The sequence below is a fragment of the Trichosurus vulpecula genome, chromosome 2 (genome assembly GCF_011100635.1).
Source record: "Trichosurus vulpecula isolate mTriVul1 chromosome 2, mTriVul1.pri, whole genome shotgun sequence".
Classification (NCBI taxonomy): domain Eukaryota; kingdom Metazoa; phylum Chordata; class Mammalia; order Diprotodontia; family Phalangeridae; genus Trichosurus; species Trichosurus vulpecula.
The window spans coordinates 51713197-51734197 of NC_050574.1; the positions used below are offsets into that span (position 1 = coordinate 51713197).

At 51.1% G+C, this 21001-nt stretch overlaps 1 protein-coding gene across 1 annotated transcript in view; it reads right to left on the reverse strand.

Moving 5' to 3' along the window:
• Positions 1-369: 369 nt before the first annotated feature.
• The window catches only part of ALDH4A1 (aldehyde dehydrogenase 4 family member A1), a 38018-nt gene continuing 17386 nt past the window's right edge, over positions 370-21001 (reverse strand). Inside the window, exons 3-15 of the mRNA XM_036746945.1 lie at positions 17590-17682; positions 13984-14031; positions 13494-13649; positions 12769-12918; positions 12611-12685; positions 11084-11271; positions 8755-8828; positions 7756-7952; positions 6995-7042; positions 5901-6053; positions 4364-4485; positions 3621-3739; positions 370-2002 (exon numbers count right to left, since the gene is read on the reverse strand). Of these exons, the coding sequence (XP_036602840.1) occupies positions 1890-2002; positions 3621-3739; positions 4364-4485; positions 5901-6053; positions 6995-7042; positions 7756-7952; positions 8755-8828; positions 11084-11271; positions 12611-12685; positions 12769-12918; positions 13494-13649; positions 13984-14031; positions 17590-17682 (1536 nt within the window). The 3' untranslated portion in view covers positions 370-1889. The remainder of the gene's footprint in view (positions 2003-3620; positions 3740-4363; positions 4486-5900; positions 6054-6994; positions 7043-7755; positions 7953-8754; positions 8829-11083; positions 11272-12610; positions 12686-12768; positions 12919-13493; positions 13650-13983; positions 14032-17589; positions 17683-21001) is intronic.

Below are 21001 nucleotides of genomic sequence, written 5' to 3' on the forward strand. Positions count from 1 at the left end.
TGACCCTACAGCAGAGCTAATGGCACAGAAAAGGCAAAGACTGGAGGGAAGAATGACATTGGAGATGACTATTAATGGTATTGGAGAGATCATTTCTCATGCGGCCTCCAGATCTTAATCCTAAAAACAAGGATGCTTGGAACAAGCACCTCAAGGGCAAGGGCTGTCTTCTACCTTTCTTTTTATCTCCAACACTTAAAACAGTGCCTGGAACACAGTAGGTGCTCTGACCAACTGACGCTGACTGAACGGCTGATCATCTACAAGCTAGAAATGCTATCCCTAAATAAGAGAGTGGGCAGCAATGTATCTGGATCTTACAGCTCCCAGTCTCCTCTGCCCCAAAGAAGACCACACCATTAGAAAGGCTTGCATAAATACCAAGAATTTTATTAGGCAGCAGGTAGTCTCCAGTACATACCCATGCTCCACATCACAGTTCAGAACAAGGGAAGCCTCTCTGAGTCGACCCCCTGCTCTCCTTACATTCCACCTCCACCACAGAAAAACCTAAATGTGCTTGAAGCAAAAACAACAGGAGCCCCCTCTCCCCCTCAAGGGCCAACGTAAATTGCAGGTTGACTTGTGCTAGTGATGTCTAAGTACAATCCCAGAGAAAGATGGCAAACATTAGGAGGAGCAGTTGTGTTCTCAGGCCCTTCAGTTGACTTTTCCATTGTGCCCCAAGACAGCCACTCCTCCCCTAGGATCAGTGTAGCCCAAATCCCCAGCTCAAGATCCACTCTGATCTACTGTGGGAACCCTTCAGGTAGGGGACCAATCATATGCCTCAAATGAATACAGGGATAATCGGTAATTATCTGGTGAGGAAACCAAGGCACAGAGAGATGAAGTGATTCCCCAGGGTCAGATGAGTGGTCTGCATTTGAAAGTCTAGAACATTCCAAGTGGATCTTGGGAGTTAGACAGGTTGGGAAGGTTATATTGGACCTACTCCCCACAGGCACATTCCAGGCTTCTCCATCCCCATGGGTGAACACATCTCAGGGTCTGAGATGGCTGGAACCTGGCATCTTTGGAAGTGCTGCCCCAGGAACCACAAGGATCATAAGTTAAACTCCAGCTAACAGGAGATCAGGCATAAGGCTGAAACTATATAGCCCCCCATTTCATCCCTCCTTCACCCCCAAATCATAGGAGAGAAAAGGAAGGAGCTAGCTGAACCCCTCAGGCTATTTCTTAGTATGCACCCAGAGTAAAGAGTTATATGGACCCAGCCACCAGAATGTCTGAGGGGGCAGATCCCTGGTCTTGGTCCCATCCGGGTGGGCTTAAGGCAGATTAGGAAAGCACCTACAGAGAGCAGGGAAGGACGCTCTACTTTCACCGACACACAAACATGTGCCCATACATGAGAGAAAAAGATCGAGAATGAGAGAGAAACAAGGCAGGCAAGGCAGCCTGCACTGAGAACCCATGGCTAAAGGTGATTTTCTGAGATGGACGGAAAAGGAACCCTTCCCCTTCAGTTCTTAAGGCTCTGGTGAAACTGAATGACTGTCCTTAAGGGACAGGAAGAGGCAAGTCTGTGTCTGCCCTGGAGGATAAAACCCTATGGGGGTGGGGGGGGGGGCGTATGTGCAAAGAGCTGACACAACCTCAGGAAGGGCAGAGAAGGACAATCCAACACCAGCTTCAGCCACCTTCCTGAGGCGCCTTCTCAGGCTCATACAAGATGGCAGCTTCCATGACCTGAGCTAGGAGAACTGGCAGGCAAGTGGGAGTAGGTGTGTGCGTGTGCACGATCTGACATCACTACCCAGAGTCTCGGCCCTGGGGCAGAGAAAGGTGAGAGGAGATCAGGAACTAACAGTGTAGGCAGACAACTGGTCAGTAGCTTGAACGGATGAGGAGCTAGCCCCCATGGCTCACTGCATGTAGGAATACTTCCAGTCCCCAAGGGGAGCATGAGTCTCCTTGATGACCTGGGGTGAGGTCCAGCGGAGGACATAATGGGGGCCACCTGGCTTGTCATTCGTGCCTGTTTGAAGAGAGAAGGTTTTATGAAGGAAAAATGGTGCCAAGAGGGATAAATGTGAGGAGCTAACTGAGGCCCAGCAGGTGTTCCAGGTACAGCCCAGCATCAAGCTTATCCTATAAAGTTGCCAAGTGATACCTGATACATCCATAATGAGTGGGCCAGGAGGGAACAAGATGCTTGACTTTGAACCTGCTGACAGAGGATGAAATAACCCCAGGGAACCCGCCCCACCTCCCACAGGGATGTACTGACTGCCCTCTGCTGATGGTGAAAAGAAGAACGACCCAAATAGGGGATGAGGGTGGAGGGGACACCAAGAGGAGAGAGAAAGGGAGGATCCTAGAAACAGGAGAGCAACATTTAGAATGTGGCTGGATTAGACTGGGGCAAGACAACGACAATGAATGTGGTGTGGCTTCTTGGAGGCACTGGCATGTACCAAAAACACAAGCTGTAAAGGTTCAAGGGTCTAGTCCTAGGCTCAACTCTGCTCTTACACATGGAGCCTTCGCCAAGCTACTTTCCCTCTTTGGAGCTCAGCTTCCTCAAATATAAAATTATGAGGCTGCACAACATGATTTCTGAGACTGACAGTGAGAAAGAACCTGTGTTCTAGGGGCCAGCTCTGACATTCCATGTTCTAAAGGCCCTTATATCATTTGTTCTAAGGTCCCTCCCATCCCTGACACCCTGTGTGCTCAGGTCCCTCCCATCCCTGACATCCTGTGTTCTAAGGCCCCTCCCATCCCGACATCCTGTGTTCTAAGGGCCCTCCCATCCCTGACATCCTGTGTTCTAAGGGCCCTCCCAGTTCTGATATCCTGTGTTCTAAGGCCCCTCCCAGCTCTGACATCCTGTGGTCTAAGGGCCCTCCCAGCTCTGACATCCTGTGTTCTAAGGGCCCTCCCAGTTCTGACAGTCTCTGTTCTACGGGCCCTCCCAGCTCTGACATTTTGTGTTCTAAGGGCCCTCCCAGTTCTGACAGTCTCTGTTCTAAGGGCCTTCCCAGCTCTGACATCCTGTGTTCTAAGGGCCCTCCCAGTTCCGACAATCTCAGTTCTAAGGGCCTTCCCAGCTCTGACATCCTGTGTTCTAAGGGCCCTCCCAGTTCTGACAATCTCAGTTCTAAGGGCCCTCCCAGCTCTGACATCCTGTGTTCTAAGGGCCCTCCCAGCTCTGACATCCTGTGTTCTAAGGCCCCTCCCAGTTCTGACATTCTCTGTTCTAAGGCCCCTCCCAGTTCTGACATTCTCAGTTCTAAGGGCCCTCCCAGCTCTGACATCCTGTGTTCTAAGGGCCCTCCCAGTTCCGACAATCTCAGTTCTAAGGGCCTTCCCAGCTCTGACATCCTGTGTTCTAAGGGCCCTCCCAGTTCCGACAATCTCAGTTCTAAGGGCCTTCCCAGCTCTGACATCCTGTGTTCTAAGGCCCCTCCCAGCTCCCACATTCTCTGTTCTAAGGGCCCTCCCAGTTCTGACATTCTCAGTTCTAAGGGCCCTCCCAGCTCTGACATCCTGTATTCTAAGGCCCCCCATCTCTGACATCTTATGTTCTAAAGCCCCTCCCCATTGTGATGTCCTTTGCCCCTTCTCCTTCCCCTGAGCTAACAGGGGCTCACCTGACACACGGGAGCCCCCAAAAGGCTGCTGACCCACCACTGCACCCGTGGACTTGTCATTAATGTAAAAGTTGCCAGCTGCGTTCCTCAGTATTTTCGTGGCCTCGTCAATGATGTTCCTTCCGGGAGCAGAAAGGAAGAAAGAAAGTGGAAAGTCAGCTGGGCCCATGCATCCCACACCTCAGTTCTCTGACCCCAGGGAGCCACTTCCAATCCTCCTTCCTTCAGCCAATGCAAGAGAGATCAGGGCAACAGGAATCAACAACAGCTCCATCAACCAGAGGCAGCTAGGCAGGAGCTTCCCAAAGAAGGGAGAGAGGAACAGTCACCTGCTCACTGCAGTAACTGGGGGCCAAGCCCACCCCCAGTGCTCGAGTCCCCTTTCTGCCTCCTGGCTGCCTCTCCCCACTCACCCGCATCCTCAATGAGAGAACACTCAAGAGCTGTTCCCATGGCTGTGGACCCAAATGTCTGGGGGGCCAGCTGGCCTCGAAGCTCCCTGGGTTCAGAACTCTCTGTTCTAATGCCCCCACCTTCCCTACCCTTAGCTCCCTCCTAGCTCTATCAGGGCTTCTCAGGACAGAGCGGGGAAGCGGGAGTATGCAGAAGCCAGAGCCCGAATCTCAGGAGAGGACAGATGGATGGAGCAGGAATTGAAGCTGTCTAGTAGGGACCGAGCAGATGCAGGGAGGAAGGCCCTGCCCCCGCAGCAATGCCCCAGCCCCACCGGCCTGTCCACTCACTTATCCTGAGCAAACACTGCCCCCGTGAGGCCGTAGGGGGAGGTGCTGTCCACCAGCCGAAGAGTCTCTTTGTACTGGCGTTCTGGGTACACGTAGACAGTCAGGATGGGGCCAAAGATCTCCTGCAAACAGAGGGCAGCCAGGGTCAGGGCAGAAAAGCCTCTAGGTGAGGGGGAGACAAGGTGTGAGCCCCCTGGCTCAGAAGGAACCAGGGACGGGCAAGGGCCTGCCTCACACCAGCTTCTCCAGAGCAGCAATGGCTCCAGATCTCTCCTTAATCCCTACTGAGCCATGCTCAGGTCACCCCAGCCTGCTTCCTCCCCCACCCAGCTGGCCAAAGCTCTACAGGTCATCAGGTATTCCTTCCTTAACCTCCCACAGCTGAAGGCCAAAGGTTAGCCCCAATACTACTTGGAGAGGTGCCAACAAAACTTTTTATCTCATCATGGTACAGACTGGGCATCAGGAGGCAAGTGTCCTTCCCTTCCACTATCAGAAAGAAGAGGCTGAACCAAAGGCCCTCCCAGCTCTGATGTTCTGTATTCTAAGGGCCCTCCCAGCTCTGATATCCTGTGTTCTAAGGCCCCTCCCAGCTCTGATATCCTGTGGTCTAAGGGCCTTCCCAGCTCTGATATCCTGTGGTCTAAGGGCCTTCCCAGCTCTGACATCCTGTGTTCTAAGGCCCTCCCAGCTCTGACATTCTGTGTTCTAAGGACCCTCCCAACTCTGACATCCTGTGGTCTAAGGCCCTCCCAGCTCTGACACTGTTCCAGCACTGGCATCTTTCAATTCTGGGAGTCCTGATTCCCAACTAGACTCCGGTGCCTAGGTAAGCACATGCCTGCTGTGTTTCTGTACTGGACAAAGATTGCCCTTTCCTCATTCTCTTCCTTTCCTGCCTCCACCTGAGAGGCAGTGTAGTCCTAAGAAATGACCACATAATCTAGACTCAGAGGAGCCAAGCAGCTATGTCCTTCCTCTGGGACTGTAGCCAGGTTACTCTGGTGCAGCAGAGACAGTGACAGACAGGAATTGTGACTCAGCCACCTCCTAGTGCTGTGGCCTTGGGTCACCTGAGTCACTGAACTCCTCCAGGCCCATCTCCCTACTTTAAAATGGGGGCATTGGCCCATATACCCCCTAAGTTTCCTTCTATCCTGTTAAAGCCACTCTAGGATCCTTCTCTGAGTGGCTGCTTCCCCATCAGTAATGAAAGGGTTAGTTGTGGAATTACAATGACCAATCTGGCCCATGACAAGAACAAGCACCTCCCCCGCTTCATTACAGAGGTGAGGGATGGGGGGTGGGGGAGTGCAGAGTCTCAGGCATCAGCTATCAACTACTTGGTTGTCTGATCTCACTGACCTACCAAGTAGGACATAAAAATGAAAAACAAATACATACATACACACACACACACACACATATACACAATTCTGGAGGCCTCAGTTTCTCCACGGTGGGCCAGCCTCAGGCCTGAGCTGCTGCCACCTGTCCACCCCCTGGTATTCCTAGGCCCATGCCCATCCCTACCCACCTCCTTCAGGATGGGGTCTTGTGGGTCCTTGCTCTCCACGATGCAGGGCTGGACAAAGTAGCCCACAGAGTCATCACACTGGCCCCCAGCCAGGATGCTGAGGTTGGGTGAGGACTGGACATGCTCCAGCCATTTCTTAATGCGTCCAAAAGACTGGGAAGACACAAACGGACAGAGATGATGGGGCTGGAGGCTGCCCTCCCAGGTCCCACTGTGGTGCTCAGACCAAATGACATTTCACACCCTCTGGGCCCAGCTACAGTGTCAGGGGAGGCCCACTGAGACCTTAAGCTCTTCCCCATGCTGGTCACAGTCAAGACTACCTCCCCTGCCTCCTGGAGAGAGTAGCACAAGACTGCTGTCTGGCTTGGGGTGAACCTGCCAGAGGCAAGCATACAATAAGTGCTTGTAGACCAAGTGGGTGACTAGCAATTCTGGAGGCTGGGCATTTGAAGGATGTTTCTAGTTTGTGCTTCTTCCACATTGAGGAGAGAGGTGAGGCCTAACTGCATTAGATCTGCCTCTTCACCCCTCCTTCTACCCTGGGCACCCAGACCTCACCCAAGGGCTGTCCACAGGAAACAATGAGTTGTCTGCTCTTACTGCACAGCCGCACCGGAGGTCACACTCAACAACCCTTCCAGGGAAAGGGAACCCCAAGGACCCCTCACTATCCACTTTGCTGCCACTGTACCACCCAGCCTCTTCAGACCCCCAGAACTGCCTGCCCCCCCGAGGCCCCTCAGCTCCAGTCAGTGATCAGCCTGGAAGCTGTGCTCTTGGACACACGGCATCTTTTCCAATGAAGACTGAGCTCTTTGAGGGCAGAGTGGTCTCCCGTTTTCTATCTGCACTCTCAGTACTACACACAGTCGTCCATTCAAGGAGTGTCCTAGAACCCCCTCAGATTAAGGGTTCTCCGAGGACAGGGGCCATCTCCCTCATCAGACTGAAAGCTGCCACAGGGAAGGCTCCCAGGACAGGATCCAGCTGGTAAGACTAAAAGCTGCCCTAAGGCAAGGATTCCTCTCCACAAAGCCCTGACCAGCGGCCCCTGTTCGGTCATGACATCCAGAGGAAACGAGGCTTCTTACCTTGGCATCAATGACAGCGGAGAAGAATGTTCCAAAATCCTCCACAGGCTAGAGGGGGGCCAAGGGAAAACAGAGGATATAAGGCCAAGTCATTGGTGGGCCCGAGGTCAAGAGAAGCTCTCTCAGCCTTGGCCCTGCCTGGTATCCCAGCCCACAGTACTTGGGAAACTTCCCACAGCCACACTGGAACCTCAGGAAAAAACAGCCCCAGGTAACAAGCAGGCAAAAAACAGCCTGGACCTGGGGGAAAGGCTAGCATTGCTCCTACTCTTCTCAAGTCAGGAGCCTCAGTTTTATCTTACGAAAAAACGATTAAACTCACTGTATTTCCTCCCTTGGGGTTGTGATAAGTAAAGCAAAGGCCAGCATTTCAAAGAGCTATGCTTTCTGTAGTATGGCTGGTCCCTCCACAGACCTAGGGTGCAACACTGCTAGTGTTTGGGGAAGTCCCTGATGGATGCTGTGGCCACTTGGCCTGGGGTCGAGACTCTGCAAATTGAGCTGGGCTGGCCCTTGGAAAACAAGTACCCAGCCCAAGCCTGGGCCTGCCCTCCAAGCCTTGTGCTCCCCGAGAGCCCATGGGCTTGGAGCTGGCAGGGACCTTTCTGGCCAAGTCCAACTGGCTCATTTTCTAGGTAAGGAAACAGGAGCCACTGAGGTACAGAAAGGACTGGCCCAAGGTCACCCCAGGAGGAAGCAGCAGAACCAAGGTCTGAACATGATCCTCTGGCCCAGACCCCAGGGGCCCACGGGCCGCTCACATCTCCCACTCGCATCTTGCTGTGCTCCTGCAGAAGTTGCTCTTTGACCTTGGGCCACATTGAGTCTGGGACATAGAGGCGCGAGCAGGCCGAACACTTCTGACCGCCATACTCGAAGGCGGAGCGCAGTGTCCCGTTCACCACACTGGCCACATCCGCTGAGCTGTGGATGAAATGGAAGTTCTTCCCGCCGCACTCTGGGGGAAAGGAAGGAGGAAGAAAAGATGAGGGGAGTGTCCAGGGGCTCCCGGCACTCAAGCCTGAGGAAGGGGGCCCTGCCCCCATGGTGGGATCTCAAAGTCCTGACAGGGATGGGAAGGTTAAGGAAGGACCAGAGGATCTCAGGGTGGGAAGGGACATTAGAATAGGCAATGCCAAGTGAGGTGAGGAAACTGAGGCTCCACACAGTGAATGAGAAAGCTGGAATCTGAATCAGGTCTTGACTCGAAATCCACTGTCTCATGGTCTCTGGGTCCTGTGTCTGTGAAATCCTCTCCTCCATGCCTGTCACCAGCAAACAGATAGGAGTACACGCAACAGAGGTTCTCTCATGAGTAGGGTCTCACACCCAAAAGAGAACTCAGAGAACAGACTGTCAGAGCAAAAAGGGTGCACATGGATAGAGCACTGGACAGAGAGGCAGCGGGAAGACCTGACACTCACAAGCTGTGCAACCCTGGCCAAGTCACTTACCCTCTGGGCTCAACTATTCCTCAACTATGAAATGAAGATATGACTACTTATGCTTCCCCACATGTATGGGTAATGTGGAAAGTATTTTGGAAAGCTTACAGTGTTAAAAACATATACACAGTTATCATTACTGAAGAGAGATGAAAGAGACCTTAGAACAGAGGATGGCAGAGCTGGGAGGGCCTTAGAACACAAGATGTCAGAGCTGGGAGGGGCCTTAGAAAAACAGTTATGTCAGGGCTGGGATGGCCCTTAGAACACAGGATGGCAAAGCTGGGAAGGATTACAAGCTGGGGACAGCCTTACCTCCTGACATACGTGGGAAGGTACGGTAACGATCCAAGTTGTCTGCCACCTGCTTCCATAGGCGTTTAAAGGTGCTGAAACAGACACATGTGGGCATGAAGGGGAAGGTCAGGAAAGGAGGATCCTGCCACTTTAGGGATAAACTAGCAGTCAGTTATCTCAGCTAACCTAGCCCCTTGCTAACGGTGGCTCCAGAGACTCCTTAGGGAGGAAGGCTCAGGGCCCCAACTGGGGAAGAAGTTAGAGTTTAGATGAGAGGTGTTCAGCAGCATGGGTCTCCAGGGACCTGGAGCAGAGTCCTAGGTCTCCAGCACTCCATCCATAAGGTCTCCAGCTCCTCCTCCCCTGGGCTTGCAGTGTGACCAACCCTAGTGGCACCAAACAATCAAAATGCTAATTGCCTCCTCACAGGCGACACAGTGCTTAATACTAATTTATGGCTTTCCTACCTTGGAGCCCCGACACTGATCAAAGCATGGCAGAAGCCAGCCTTGCCCGTTCCCCTCTTTAATAGGCTGGTGCCTGTGGGGACAGAAGCTCTGCTCAGGGGGAAGCAGGGACGTTTGGAAAACAACCCTTTTCAGCAATTCTGCCTGTGGGAGCACGGCGCATTCTCCCCCAAGGGAGGGGACCAGCAGGGTATGGGGTGTGCCAGGGACTAAGAGGTTTCTGAAGCAGAGATTCCCAGAATGTCAAAGCTACAAGGGAGTCTTAGAACAAAGAATGTCAAAACCAGAAGGGATCTGAGAATGTGGAATGTCAGAATAGAAAGGGACCTTAGAATACACAAAGTCAGAGCTGGGAGGGGTCTTGAAGATCATTTAATCTAAACTTTCATCTTACAGACAAGTCATCGGAGGCTGAGGATACAGCTTGCCTGTGGCCACATAGGTACTTAGTGGCACAGTTGATCCTCAAACTCAGGTCCCCTAATTTCTAGTCTCAGGCTCTTCTCCCTGTATATCCACTGTCTCCAGAAAAAAGAACAAGGAGAAGGAAGGCTCCCCACTTCTGGGCATAGGCTCTGGCTGCCTAAAAAGGGGCAGAGCCAGGGTGGAAACGGGGTGGGGGCCCTTAAAGGGGAAGCTAAGTGGCTCAGTGAGTAGAGCACTGGGCTTGGGATCAGGACGACCTGAGTTCAAATCCAGCCTCAGAAACTTCCTAGCTGCGTTACCTGGGGCAAGTCACTTAACCTCTGTTTGCCCTGATGAAGGACATGGCAAACCACTCCAGTATCTTTGCCAAGCAAACCCCATGGACAGAGGTCCACAGGGTCAGGAAGACTCAGAGATGACTGAAATAACTAAACAACAAGAAAAAAGAAAGACTGGGAGTTGGGGCCCTGGGATTCAAAGCCCTGAACTGGGGGTCACTTGTTATGGGGCTCCAAGAGGTTCAGGTAACATCTCTGAGCTTTGTTTTCCTTATCTGCAAAATGGGGGAACAATCATGCTCCCTCCCTCCCAGGGAAGAAACCTGAAAGGCCAGAGATGGGAGCTCCTCTCCGAACAAGGTCAGAGCCCCAGGCAGACTTTCCAGCACTGTCAATATTGGCTGTTCTCTGGCCAGGCGGGGGCAGAGAGCTACTGCAGGGCAGCGCCCCTTGTGCTCCAGAGCAGGGTTCCCAGGAGTCCCAGCATCCCAAGGGGTGTGGGCCCCGAGAGGGCAGAGCCAAGCCGATCTGAGCGAAACCAAAGGGAGAAAGCCCTAACGACTACAGTCCTCAAGCAGAAGGAGTGACCCTTTCCTGATCAAAGGAGCATGGAGAACTACAGATCAGAGTCCTTGAACAGAAATCACCTCTACCATAGCCCAGACACTGGCCATCCCGCCTATGCTGGCATACCCCCATTGCCCTTTTAGAAAGCTCTAATTCAGGCATTTTTCCTAACATTAGACCTAAATCTGTATCTCATTAGCTCTGACAGGTGACGTCTGGTCCTGCCCTCTGGGGCCTAGCAGGACAAGTCTGATCCCCCTCCCACACGACAGCTCTCCGGTTGTTCCCCCACCCCAAGAAGAAGTCTCTTAACTTAGACCAAACACCCCAATGCCCACTACTGTCCCTCGTTTGGTGAATTCTGACTGCCCTACTCTGGACACTCTCTGAAGGCCGACATTGCTCCTGTGGCACCGAGATCTGGACACAGGTGCTCTAGACACCGCCTGGCCAGGGCAGAGGACCGTGGACTGCTACCTCCCCACCAACCCCCACCCCAACTTCCAGGGTCCAATCTTTCAGATCTTGCTGGTCAGACACACCTGGAAGGCTCCCCCGCCAGGGCCCACTCTTCCCTGGCCGCACATCCCCAGACCCCTTCAGACTTACGGCACGCTGCCAGTGAAATTGAGCCCGCAGAAGTGTTCTGAGCTGGTGACAGTATCCCCGAAGACGGGCCCGTCAGCCGGGACAAACTGGATAATGTTTGGGGGGAGACCGGCCTCTCGGAGGACTCTGTACACAGCGTGGCTGGCCAGAATAGCCGTGTCGCTGGGCTTCCACAACACTACGTTGCCCTAGGACAGGAGGGAGCATGTGGGAGGCTGGGTAGCTATACCTTCCATGTTCTATACATATGCCAGCTAGGTGATGCCACACTGGACAGAGTGCTAGGAATAGAGTCAGGAAGACCAGAGTTCAAATCCAGCTTCAAATACCTTCTAGCTGTGTGACCCTTAAACTGCTGCCTGCCTCAATTTCCTCATGTGTAAAACGGGGATAACAACAGCCCCTATCGCCCAGGATTGCTGTAAAGATCCAATGAGGTAATGCTTGTACAGTGCTCAGATCAGTGCCCAGCACACAGTAGGTGCTACATAAACGATGGCTGGTGGTGTTGCTGTTGTGATGATGATGCCGCCACACTTCCCAGAATGTACAGACACGCCCCTTCACTGTCCTTTCCTGCCTTCACACATTCACAAGGTCCTTGAACCCCACTATGCCTCCCGCCCAAGGGCCTAGCTCCAAGTCTCCTGCAGGAAGTGCTCAAACCTCTGGTAAACACCTGTGACCTCTCAGGGACTCAGTTTCCCCCTCTGTAAAATGAGGGGACTGGCCCGGGCAACCTCGAAGGTCCCTTCCAGTGCCGTGTCTGAGACCCTTTGACCCTTCCCAGAAGTCCCTTCCCATCCATTTGACGCTTACTTCTCTCTGTACATGTGGTTTCCCTCATTAGAATGTAAGCTCTTTGAGGACAAGGGCCATTTCCTGTCTTTGTATCGCCAAGACCTAGCACACAGAGCCTAATGTGGCGCTCAATACATTCTACCAAATGACTGATTCTAATCACCATTAAAAACCCCGGGGAATCTTGGATTAAGCCAGCTCCTGTGGACTCTGTCTCCACCTGAGGGTGTGGGGGAGGGGGAGGGGGAAGGAAACAGCACTTCTACAGCACCTAGCAGTGCCCGGCACCGTGATGAGGGGTTTACAGAAATCTCAGCGGATCCTCACAACGACCTTCTGAGGTGGGTGCTATTATCTCCACTCCACTGGACGAGGAAGCTGAGGAACGCAGTTAGGTGACTCGCCCAGGGTCACACAGCTAAGAGGGGTCTGAAGCAGGATCCGCTGTGCCACCTAGCTGCCCCAAGCCAGGGAGCCCCCCAGGGCAGGGCTTGGTTTCTGCCTTTCTTTGCATCCCCAGCCCTTAGTCCGATGCCTCGCACATAACCATAGGTCAAAAAATGCTTCCTGAAAACCATCAGAACTGACTGTTGTGAAATGATGCTGACCAAACGAGGATGTGAGGAGGCACCTCCGCCCCCTCCCTCCCAGCCTGGGCCCTTTTCTGCAAAGGTGACAGGAGCACAGAGACCCAGGCCTCCCGGCCCTGACCAGCACTGTACTCACCATCAAAGCTGGAGTCCCAGCGAGGTTGCCTCCAATCGCTGTGAAGTTAAAGGGAGAGACGGCTGCCACGAAGCCCTGTGGGAGAGGAGGTGGGGAGGTCAAGCCACTGGAGGCCAAGGGCGGGGAGCCCCCTCCCCAATCATCACCCTCTGAGCTACCTCCAGGCCTCGGTAGACCACTCTGTTGGTGCTGGGAGGGACACTGACAAGCTGCTCACCCTCCAGCTCCATGGCAAACTTGGCATTGAATCGGAAAAAGTCGATGAGCTCAGCAGCGGCGTCAAACTCGGCCTGGATCACAGTCTTGCCCTGGAAGGATTGACAACAATACAAGGTGACAAATATTTACTAAGCACAGGCTGTCTGTATACCAACATGTCCAGTACTGAGGGTGTTATTCGATTTAGATGGCAGTCCCTACCTAAGTGGAACTTGAGAGTCTAGATGTTAGGAGATAAGAGTTATTAGCCACACACAATACTCTGAAGTTGCAAAGTAAGTCTCCTTCATTGCCCAGAGGCCCAAACCCCACCACCTCCAGGCAGAGGGAGCTTGGCCCCAGAGAAGCGGCTTTCTCACCGCTCGTTCCCTACTTTGTGGAGGCGGAGGCCGACAGGCGTGCCACACTGCACGTGCTCTCAGACTCTGCTTCCTTGACCAGCTTTGTCTCCTTCTTTTTAAATCTTTGCTCATTAGACAGAAGAGGGGAGAGGGACACATTCAGAAATGAAAGTGAGGTAAAAAACAAGAGACCAACAGAAATTTTTAAAAAAGAAGAAAAAGCATTTTTTTTTCTTTCCTTGAGCCAGAGTTACCTATTCTTGTGGCCTAGGATCAGGGGGCACACACAACCACTATGCTCCATAGCCCACCCCATTTCTCACCTGCCCAATCATGGTCTTGGCAAGGATCTCTGCCCTTCGGGGACCACTCAGCATGTCTGCAGCTTTCAGAAAGATCTGTGCCCGATCTGAGATGGGCCTCAGGTCCCACTCCTTTCGAGCAGCCAGGGCAGCTTCAATGGCTTTGTTGAGTAGGGCCTGGAAAAGGCGAAGGAGATTAGACAGCACTCCCTCCTGGGTTTGGGGATGAGAGTCCTGATGCCCTCACCAGGAACCAAAAGCTCTTTGGGGATATAGGTGGGGTAGTGAAAAGGGCTACCACCTCTGGTTGGCAGCATCCACCCCCCCCCACACACACCATTGGGGCTATCTCTGCCCTCAGGGATCCCATGGGATGAGGAAGTAGAAAAGGATGTTCCCTGTTCCAGCTCCAACATTCCCCCCAAAGTAAACACCAAAAATTTTCAGAGCTTGGGGGGAGTAAGGGAGACAGAAGGGAGGAAAACAGAAAGAATCATGGGGAGGTACCCACCTTGTCGGCATAGCAGTATTTGGCCACCTTGTGCCCATGGTTAAATGGCTGGAGAGAAAGAGAACATGCCAAGTCACTGAGGACTCTCTGGGTCACCACTGTTATGAGGATCTCACTTATTTAATCCCTCTAGCTTCATTACCACCCCCACTGATGTGCCCATCCTTCCTGATGGCTTTCCTAACTTCATTTGGGGACAATGACCAACACTGGAGTGGAAAGACCCCAGAAAGACATTCCCTGGGCAAAGACAAATTAGAATCCGTGACAGAGCCACAGAATGTGGAGCTGGAGGGTCCCAAAGACCTAAAGTCACCTTTCTCCTACACCCAGCTTTAACTGATGAGAGATCGGCTGAGGAGGGCTTGCTCAAGAGACATAGACTACAATGCTTCCCTCCTTGTCCTCATCCTCCCCTGTCAATGGCCACCCTGCCAGGCCTCCCTTTTTCTCTGACCTCCACCAGACTCAGTCCTTGGTCCTCCCGTGGCCCATGCGGATAGTATGGGTACAAAATGATTCCCAGTCCTCCTCCCCAGTCCCACATTCACAAGGACCTCCCTAGGATCTCATTCACTTTCCCAAAGAGTCAGCCCCCCCACCCCCCGCCAACCCACATGTGCAAACAATCCAGAAACCAAGAGATTCTAGGAGAAAAAGAAAGCGTTTCTAGAATCAGGAGGGAAGGCCAACAACAGCCACAGGATCCTGGTCTGGAGCAGCCATTTGGCTCTGAATCTGTGTGCTGACATCTCAACAATAATCCTCACGTGCCCACTTGTATGTAAGGCACTATCGCTGTGTAAGGATGTGATGTGGGAAGTGACACGATCCCTGCCCTCTGGGAGCTCACACTCTAACACAGCTCTTGCAGGGGGATTTGAGGCTACACAGCGCCTCAGAGTTCAGCTAGTCCATCTCCCTTCATTCTATGGGTGAGGAAACTGAGAGCTACACGTGGATGACTTCCCCAAGGTCACAAAGCGGGACACGGAAGACCTGGCCTTCACACTTAGGCCAACTCTATTAAGACACATATTAGGGAAGTGCACAGCCCACACCCAATGGACAGAGAGCTGTTCGGGGAAGTCAAGAAGACCAAGGTTCGAGTACCCCTCTGACCCACCCTGAGCCGATCACTAAAGCTCTGTTCCAGGCAATCAGGCCTCCAAGACCAGGAGCAGAGCCAGGGGCGGAGTGATGCTGCCAGAGGAAGAGTCCTCCACGCCGGGAGGCCAGGCCCCCAAAATGTACGACTCTCAATCCATCATGCCCCCTCCCCACTGCATGCTGGCAGAACTCCCAGACCCCACCAATGCCCAGAAAGCAGTTAGTCAAGGCCAATGAGAAGAAGAATCTGCTTTATGAGATTTGTACTATAAGGTTTACCGAGGGCCTTCCTTAGAACAACCCTGGGACACAGTGCAAGTATGACCCCCCCCCCCACTTTACAGATGAAAACACTGAGGCTCCAGCTTAACCCAGGTCAGCAGAGATAACGAGGGCATGGCCTCCGGGACTCTCAAGTCCCGCCCTGCTTTTCACTCCTCTCTACCTGGTGAAGGAAGGGCATCCAGCAGCCCCAAGAAACCAAAGCCTAGATTCTCTCACCCTTTCCACCTGTTTATGCTGCCCTCCTGCCCAGATTCGGGTGGGGAGGGGGGAGGCTAGCTTCATGGTGGGAAGAGAGGGAGAGGGAAGAAGGAAGGGTGAGGGGAAAAGGAGGAGTGGGGAATAAGAGGGGAAGGGGGGGTGTGTGCTCCTACACAAGGTAATGTCTGAGTGGAGGCTTAAAGGAAGCAGGGATTCCAAGAGGGAAACATGAAAAAGAAGACTGTTTCAGACCCAGGAGGTGGGGCACAATCAGTGCAAAGACGCAGAGTTGGGACATGAGGTGTCAAGGAACAGCAAGGCCACCATGGCTGGACCCTAGAGTTTATGAAGGGGAAGAAAGTGTACGAAGCCTGGAAAGGGAAGGAGGGTGGAGGTAAGAGGGAGCCACTAGGGTTGGTGGAGTAGTAGAGTGACAAATCCATGCCCACACTTCAGGAAAATCACTTGGGCAGCTGAGCGTAGGGCGAGGCAGGGGGACAATGAGGAGGCAGGGGAGAGAGAGAGATGATGAGATGGAGGAGACAAAATGGGAGAGAGGGAAGAGCTGAGGATGACACCCAGGTTTGTAACCTGGGAGGATAACTGGTGGTGCCCTTGAAGTGCCAGGGAAATTCAGAAGGAAGAGTTTGCAATGAATGGGATCTATGGGATGTTCAGGTCACAACCCTGGGCATCCACTAGGAGGAAGGACCAGGAAGATGCCAGTGGGACCCCTAAGCTCTGGCCAGAGGGCACAGGCAGTTATCTAGGGGTCTGGCTAGTGAGGCTGGTGCTATTCCCCATATTTGCCCAATTCTGACTCAGCCTGTGCCCTGCACCCAGTGGATTCTCTTTTCTATCTCTGGGCCTGTTCAGTTCTTACTCATCCTTCAAAGTCCAGCTTAACTGCCACTTTCTATATTTTGGGGGGCTGAGGATTTGAGGCCGGGTCTCCCCATCTCACCCCAGAAGTGCAGAAGCCACTCAGTGGCCTGATTTCACTGCTGATCAGCACAAAAACTTTGCCCTACTGTTCCCAAACTGGGCTCCTTAAGGCAGCCTGAGCTTCCTTGCTCCACCATATTGGTGCTAGACCCTAGGATGGTCACCCAATTGGCTCAGGACTCCCAAGCTCAAATAATTCCCCAGCCTCAGACTCCTGGCCAGCAGGTTTGGGCCACCCCGCCCCACCCCCGCCCTCAGCTGAAAGGCCACCTTTCCCAGGAAGCTTTCTTGGATTCCCCCTTGATACTTCTACCTTCTCCCTTTTAAACCTATAGCAATCAACTGTGCACCTGCGTAACACACTTCTCTGGTAATACTGTAGTGCTGATGTCCCAGTCCCCTCCCTACCAGGCTGGGAGTTCCAGGACAGCAAGAGCCTTGTCTACCTAAACTGATTACTGCCTCCAACAGCAAGCACATTGGAGAGATGCTAACAAATAACTGCGGCTTATTAGAAGGTAAGCTGTTTGAGGCAAAGAACTCACTCTCCTTTGTATTTGTCTTCAAAGGACTTGGCACATAGCCAACACTCAAGGCTTTTTCCACTCATTCACTGCTGACTGCTTACCTGGTAGGGGGCATCTGTGCCAGGGATTCCCTGGAAGGACCCAGTGACTAGGGCCACCCGCCCCCATCCTGTCCAGGGCTTTCTCTTCCACATTCCTATTGCTGAGGATAACCCACCATCAAAGAGGATCCTGGAGTCTGGCTGGGCTAGGACTCAAAGCCAGGGCTTTCTACTACCCCACAATGCTCCCTTCAGGATAATGGCTTACTTTCTTAGAGTGATTCAAGGCTTGAAAAGTGAAGATTAGAGCCAAAATGAGCATTACAAGACCAGCATCCTCTATCCCACCAAAAGTCACCAATCCCAGGCAAAGGCCAGGGTAATGTCTCTCCAGAGACAGAGAGACGCAGCTCAGAGAAAGACCTCAGGGCCAAAGCTCTAAGGGAGGAGGACAGCTCCAGCTACCATGCCAGGCCCAGCCCCTTCCCAGGAGCACTCACCGACACTTGGTATTGCACATCTGAGGTCCACACTTCTTCATCCCCAATGATACATGGAATGGCTTCTGTCTTATCCTTCAGGTCCTTCAAGGCCTAGGGAGAGAAGAATGAGTGTTAATAAATGAAACCTGTCCCTTCCTAGGTTGGGGGCAAGGTCTCCCTACCTGCTTCCAACAAATACAGAAAGCTCCCAACTACAGAATCCCACAGTGGGACCAAAAGCAGCTTTGCTCAGGGGCAAACAAAGCTTACTGAGAAAGAGACAGTCTTGGACTGCACCACACAATAACAGAAGGTTGACAGAATATTGGCAGGGGAAGGGCCCTTAGAATGCAGGATGCCAAGGCTAAATTGGCCCTTAGAACACAGAACATAGGTCAGAGTTGTAAGAGAACTTCGACACCACCTACTTCATTTTACAAATGAGGAAACTGAACCCAAGAGAAGGAGAATGATGAGCCCAAGGCCATCTGGACAGCTAGTGGCTAGGCCAGGACCAGAACCTCAGGTCCCCAAACTTTCCATACAATGGGCCTAAGCTGGCCAGGGGTAAAGGGCCAGAAGAGTCAGAATAATATAGACTAGATAAAACAGAGTAAAGCAAGCTCCCAAAAACACTGAGTGGCCTAACTGTGAACAACTCAGGGGAAGACTCACAGGCTGAACTGGCAAAGGGGGGCGTGGGGAAGGGGTATGCTGCAATCAGCATCACTGAAGGGAACACCTAAATGGATGAGATCATAGATCCACTCAAATATAAGAAAGAGCTTCTCACCAAAAAAAGTGATTTGCTACAAGAGGAAAACTACCAATCCTGAGATCCGAGGGAAGGCTGGCAGCCTCCAAGCTTGGACAGGATCGGGCCTATCCTCCACAAATGGTGGGAGCCCACACCCAAAAATGGAATTACCAGAAAGGAAGGATGGGGCCTACTTTTGTAAGGGCCAACAATAACAGATGGCATTTATGTAGCATTCTTAACATTTATAATGCTTTCAGTTCAGAGTCACCCCCAACTTACATATGGAATGGCCTCCAAAAGTTTGGAAATCAACCAACAAGCATTTATCAGAAGCCTACTCTGTGCCAGGCCCTGAGCCAGATCTCAGAGACACAAAGACAAAATGGAACCTCCCGCCCTCCAAGTGCTTTCACTGTGAGACCATTTGGTAACAGGGCCAGATTCCTCCATATTAATGATGGCAGCTTGGGCCTTCAGGTTCCAGGGCCAGCCCATAATTAATCAGAAAGGATCTATCATGTCTCCACTATGTACCAAGCACCATGCTAGGACATCAAAGACACAAAACTTGTATAAATTCTAACATGTCTAAATTTTAAAGCTAATAGCCCAAAAACTTGGCCCCATGGAAAAGAAGAGAAAATGCACCTCCTTTCCTTGACTGGCAGGGGTTCAAAAAAATCACAGGACTTAGAGCTAAAGGGAAATCATCTAAAGCCTTCCCCATTTTACAGAAGAGAAAATAGAGGCCCTTAAAGGGCAAATGATCTGTCCAAGGTCACATAGGTTCTAAGTAGCAAAGGCAGGATAGGAACCCAGGTCCTGACTCCAGATCCAGCCTTCTCTCCACCAAAGGCCTGGAGTGCATTAAGGCTGTGTTCACTTTGCAAATACTCATTCGGATGTTCTGTTGTTTTCCCGGAGAGAATGTAAGCCCATGAGGGCAGGAAGGAGAGGCTGGATCTCTTTGGCTTTGACTCCTGTTCAGTCTTGTGTCCTGAGTTCCCATGGAAGAAATTACCTCTCCCACTAAAAATCCAGGCCTACTTTGTAACTTATAATCTTAGAGAATCACCTAGGACAGTGACACATAGCAGGTGCCTAATAAAATGCTTGTGGATTCCTTTTTTTAATGCAAAGTACCATTTTATTTTATTTATAAGTTTTTAATTGATATTTTGTTTCTTATATCACCATAGTATCCAATGTATCCCTCACCCTGTCCCTCCCAGAGAATCATCCCATATGACATAGAACATTTTTTTAAAAGGGGAGGAAGTCAGCACAATTATTTGATACACTGAAAATGCCCGAAAAACATGTGCAAAGTTGACACCTGTGACTTCCTACCTCAATGGAGGGAAGGGGGAAACCTCATCTCTTTACATTCAAATCCTGCGTGAATTCCTAATTGCTATATTCACTTTTGGGTTTTTTGGTTGTTCTTTCCATTTATGTTGCTGTAGTCACTGTGTATACTGTTTTTCTTGGCTCTGCTTCCTTCCCTCTGTATCAGTTCATATAGTTCTTCCCACCCAGGCTTCTCTATATTCCTCACAAACGTAATTTCTATAGCATAGTAACGTCCATTACATTCATATGCCACAATCTGTTTAGCCATTCCCCAACTGATGGACATCTACTTTATTTCCAACTCTTAGCTATCACAAAAAGTGCTGATATAAATATCTTGCAATATGAGGACTTTCTTCTTATCAACAGCTTCCTTGGGGTATAAACCTAATAACAGGAAGACTCTAATTCAAAGGGGCATTTTAGTCACTTTATTTGCATAATTCCAAATTGCTTTCCAAAATGGTTGTTCCATTTCACAGCTCCACCAACAACGTATTAGCATGCCTATGTTCCCACAACCCTTTCACCGTTGGCCATTTTTCATCATATGTGCCAATTTACAGAGTGTGAGGTAAGACCTTAAAGTTGTTTTTATTCATATTTCTCTTATGAGTAATTTGAAGCATTCTTTATGTGGTCATAAACACTTTGTAGCTGTTCTTTTGAGAATTTTACAAAAGCTTTGGCCACTTATCTATTAGGGAATGGCTAGTAGTCTTATGCATATTTATTAACTGTTCACATATCTTAGATATCAAACTCTGACCAGAGAAATCTGATGCAAAAAATTTTTTCCCATCCAACTGTTTCCCTTCTACACCTAGACACATTAATGTTATCTATGCAGAAGCTTTTGAGGTTTATGTAATCCAAGCTATCTATTTTATCTTTTGTAACTGCCTCTATCCTTTGTTTGAGTAAGAACACATCTCCTCCCCATAGCCGCCAGGAATAAATGACTTGCTTCTCTTCTTTTTTTTTCCTTGTCTGATTATTAAAGTCACATAACCATGGTATTGTGGAGTATGGTATGAGGTGTTAGTCTAACTCTTAAGCCTCATTTCTGCTAGACTGATTTCCATTGTTCCAAGCAGTTTTTATCAAATAAGGAATTTCTCCTTAGGTAATTTATGCTTTGTATTTTATCAACCACTGGGCTACTGAGTCCCACCGTTTCTGATTCTTTCATGTTTAGTCTGTCCCACTGATCTCTTAGTCTTCTAACCAATATCAGATGTTTTGATGACTGCTGCTTTATAATCTAGTCTGAGGTCTGTAAGTGCTCCCTTTTTGTCCTTTTTTTCATAATTTCCC